The sequence below is a fragment of the Monopterus albus genome, unplaced genomic scaffold (genome assembly GCF_001952655.1).
Source record: "Monopterus albus unplaced genomic scaffold, M_albus_1.0 scaffold41.1, whole genome shotgun sequence".
Classification (NCBI taxonomy): domain Eukaryota; kingdom Metazoa; phylum Chordata; class Actinopteri; order Synbranchiformes; family Synbranchidae; genus Monopterus; species Monopterus albus.
Window position 1 is genome coordinate 3828387 of NW_018127921.1, and position 2777 is coordinate 3831163.

The window sequence follows — 2777 nt, forward strand, 5'->3', positions numbered from 1 at the left end:
GTACTCTTCAGCCTTACATGAGCCTCACAGCCCATTATGTTGATGCAGAATGGAAACTGCGAAGTGTTTGTCTTCAGACATGTTATTTTCCTGACGATCATACTGGGGAAGTAATTGGTCAAGGGCTTAAAGATGTGCTGGCTTCTTATCAAACATTTACTGTTAATAATGCTTCTGGTGTAAATGTGCTTAATTTTTGAGTTGACTAATTGGTTAAAATCATTGGTCATTGATTTAAAATGGTTTTTTTTTTTTTTACTCTGTATTAAGAAGAATTCAATATTTACTTTCATATTTAATTCAGCTGCAAAGACATTTCATTAGAGAATTTGTTTTACATTTTTAATAATTTTAATATGTAATTTATGTATGGCATGCACACTAAAATACAATGTTTCTTAAACTGATGATTTTTCAAGTTACTTAAGAAGAGAATGTTACTTCAGTCATGTTGTTGTACTTGCGTTTAAGTTGGCTAGTTACACATAAAAAAAAAAAAAATCGAAATCGTGAATCGGTCACATTTTATGAAAAAACCTAGATTTTTATTTTTTGCCATATCGCCCAGCCCTACATACAAATAAATTAATCTGCTCTGAGAGAGACGGGAGGCGGAGGATTAGTCATCTAAGTATTGATGAGCTCATGTTTTCTTAAGTCATCCTTCAACTAACTAACATAAGAGCTGCGTGGGTATTCATACAGTATGTTTAAATAGACGAAGGTCTGCCTTCCCACTCCCTCTGCAACATTAGTCATTACCTGAAAACTGATCTCTCCAAGAGGTAGCTCTCACCCTCTCACTTACCGTCCACCTCCCATTTGTTTCTAATTATTTCTTAAACACCATATCTTCTTAACCCTTGTATCCTTTACATGCTTATCTCTAGCACATGTCCCATCCATGTGCTGTATGTTTATTGTGAGGATGCTGTTACTCCAAAATTTCAACTTCCTTTTTTTATAATTTTGATAATGGAAAGACTTGCAGAACTATAAGATGCGGTTAGGTAGATACCTAAAGTAAGTTTTTACAGACCAAAATAGGCTCTGGTTGCTTTTTAAAATTGCATCAAAAATATTTTTAAATCCTTAATATACTGTTACTCTGATTAATTAAATATTTATAGAGTGAACATTTACTCATTAATAGTTAGATGTGTACTGTATGAAGGGATTGTGAAATTTATCTTGAAAAAAATACTTTAAAATAATCTCATGATATAAATCATAAATATTTGCATCCATATCCTTAGTTTTGATGATTTTTAATCACAGTAACAGCCTCTTTTTATATTTGACTTATCATATTTGCATGTCACACATTTTTCAGCACCAGCAGTGGCAGTTCATTGTCAGTTATGTTGTTTTGAGGTCTCTTGTCCCTTGCTCTTAGTCATGGCAGCTGCCAGGAGACAAACTGTTAATGAAGTGAGACATGAGGAAAAAGTTGTGTGATATTTCTCTTAGATTTTTTTCTTTGTGTGTGTTTTACCAGGTTAGAGATGGTGCCATGTCAGACCTACAGACACAGCTGAGAGAAGTGCTGAGAGAGAACGAACTATTGCGCAGAGAAGTAAGGACACTTGCACACATGTACACTTCTGTAAGGAAAGAGCATGATTCATCCACCTTTTTTACAGTAAATTATATTGGGCATTTATTTGGCTTTGCTATGCAGCTGGTTTTCTTTTGAGTTCCACTGGGAATTCCACAGTACTTAATTTCTGATTAAGACATTAGCTGTAAGGAAGACTAAAAGCCCGGGAATCTAATGAGTAAAACACAAGTGGACCTAAGGAGAAGAGACATCCCACTGGGTGTAACTTAAGAGTTATTAAAACAAAGCAACAGTGATGTTGTTTGATGTTCTTGTAGCTGGAGGCTAAAGAGTCCAAGCTGAGCTCTTCTATGAACTCCATCAAGACATTTTGGAGTCCAGAGCTGAAGAAAGAGAGAGCACTCAGGAAGGATGAAGCCATGAAAATGAGCATGTGGAAGGAACAGTACCGAGTGGTACAGGAAGAAACACAGGTAGGCTAAGAACTAAGCCGTTCATGTGTGCATCTCTGTGTGTGTGGGTTTGTCTTTATATACTTGTGCGAACCAAACCCTGACGGAACACCTTTCTTCTGTGGACATTTCTTCTTGTGTGGACCTTTTGGGTGGTTCACACAAGGAAAATGCTAGGATAGGCTCCTTTCATCCTAAAGAATGATCTGTCTAAGTTTCAGAAGATGTCCACATACAGAGAGTAAAGTCAGAAAAATGTGTACCAGCTTGTGCTCTAAAAGTATCATGTTCTGATTAAATACTGCGTAAGCTGAATTCATGCAATACTGCCTGGGTCTTTAAAAGGGCGCAGACAGGGCATCTTGGAAGTGGGTGGGAATCAAGCAATATTTATAACACCTGGAGCTTGAGGCTCACCTTCAACTAATGTTGCATTAAATGCATGCCTCAACACTGCGGAGACTGCGATAGCACCACAATCGGTGTGCTGAAAGATACGACGAGGAGAGAACCGTGAAAGCTGAATTAGACGATGAAAAAAACTGCAAAATGTCCAGGTAAGATTTATGAAACTAGTTAGTTGTTTTGGTTTGAAACTAAATTCCGGTTTAGTCCTCTGGCTCATTCTCCAGCGTTAGTATTTGTGAAGCTATTAAGCTAATGTTAGCTTTGAGTTATTTCTTTAAATAGAGGCTCACAAGTTAAAGCTATTTAAATTGTCTTTGAAGATATGCCAACTTTATGCAGGAAAATAAAGCTGATGT

At 36.6% G+C, this 2777-nt stretch overlaps 1 protein-coding gene across 2 annotated transcripts in view; it reads left to right on the top strand.

Annotated features, from left to right (window-relative positions):
- Positions 1-2777, top strand: part of LOC109959816 (ELKS/Rab6-interacting/CAST family member 1-like) — a 132836-nt gene that overhangs the window by 10031 nt on the left and 120028 nt on the right. For both annotated transcript variants that reach the window (XM_020599494.1, XM_020599493.1), the window contains exons 3-4: positions 1499-1576; positions 1879-2034. In XM_020599494.1, coding sequence (XP_020455150.1) covers positions 1499-1576; positions 1879-2034 — 234 coding nt within the window. The remainder of the gene's footprint in view (positions 1-1498; positions 1577-1878; positions 2035-2777) is intronic.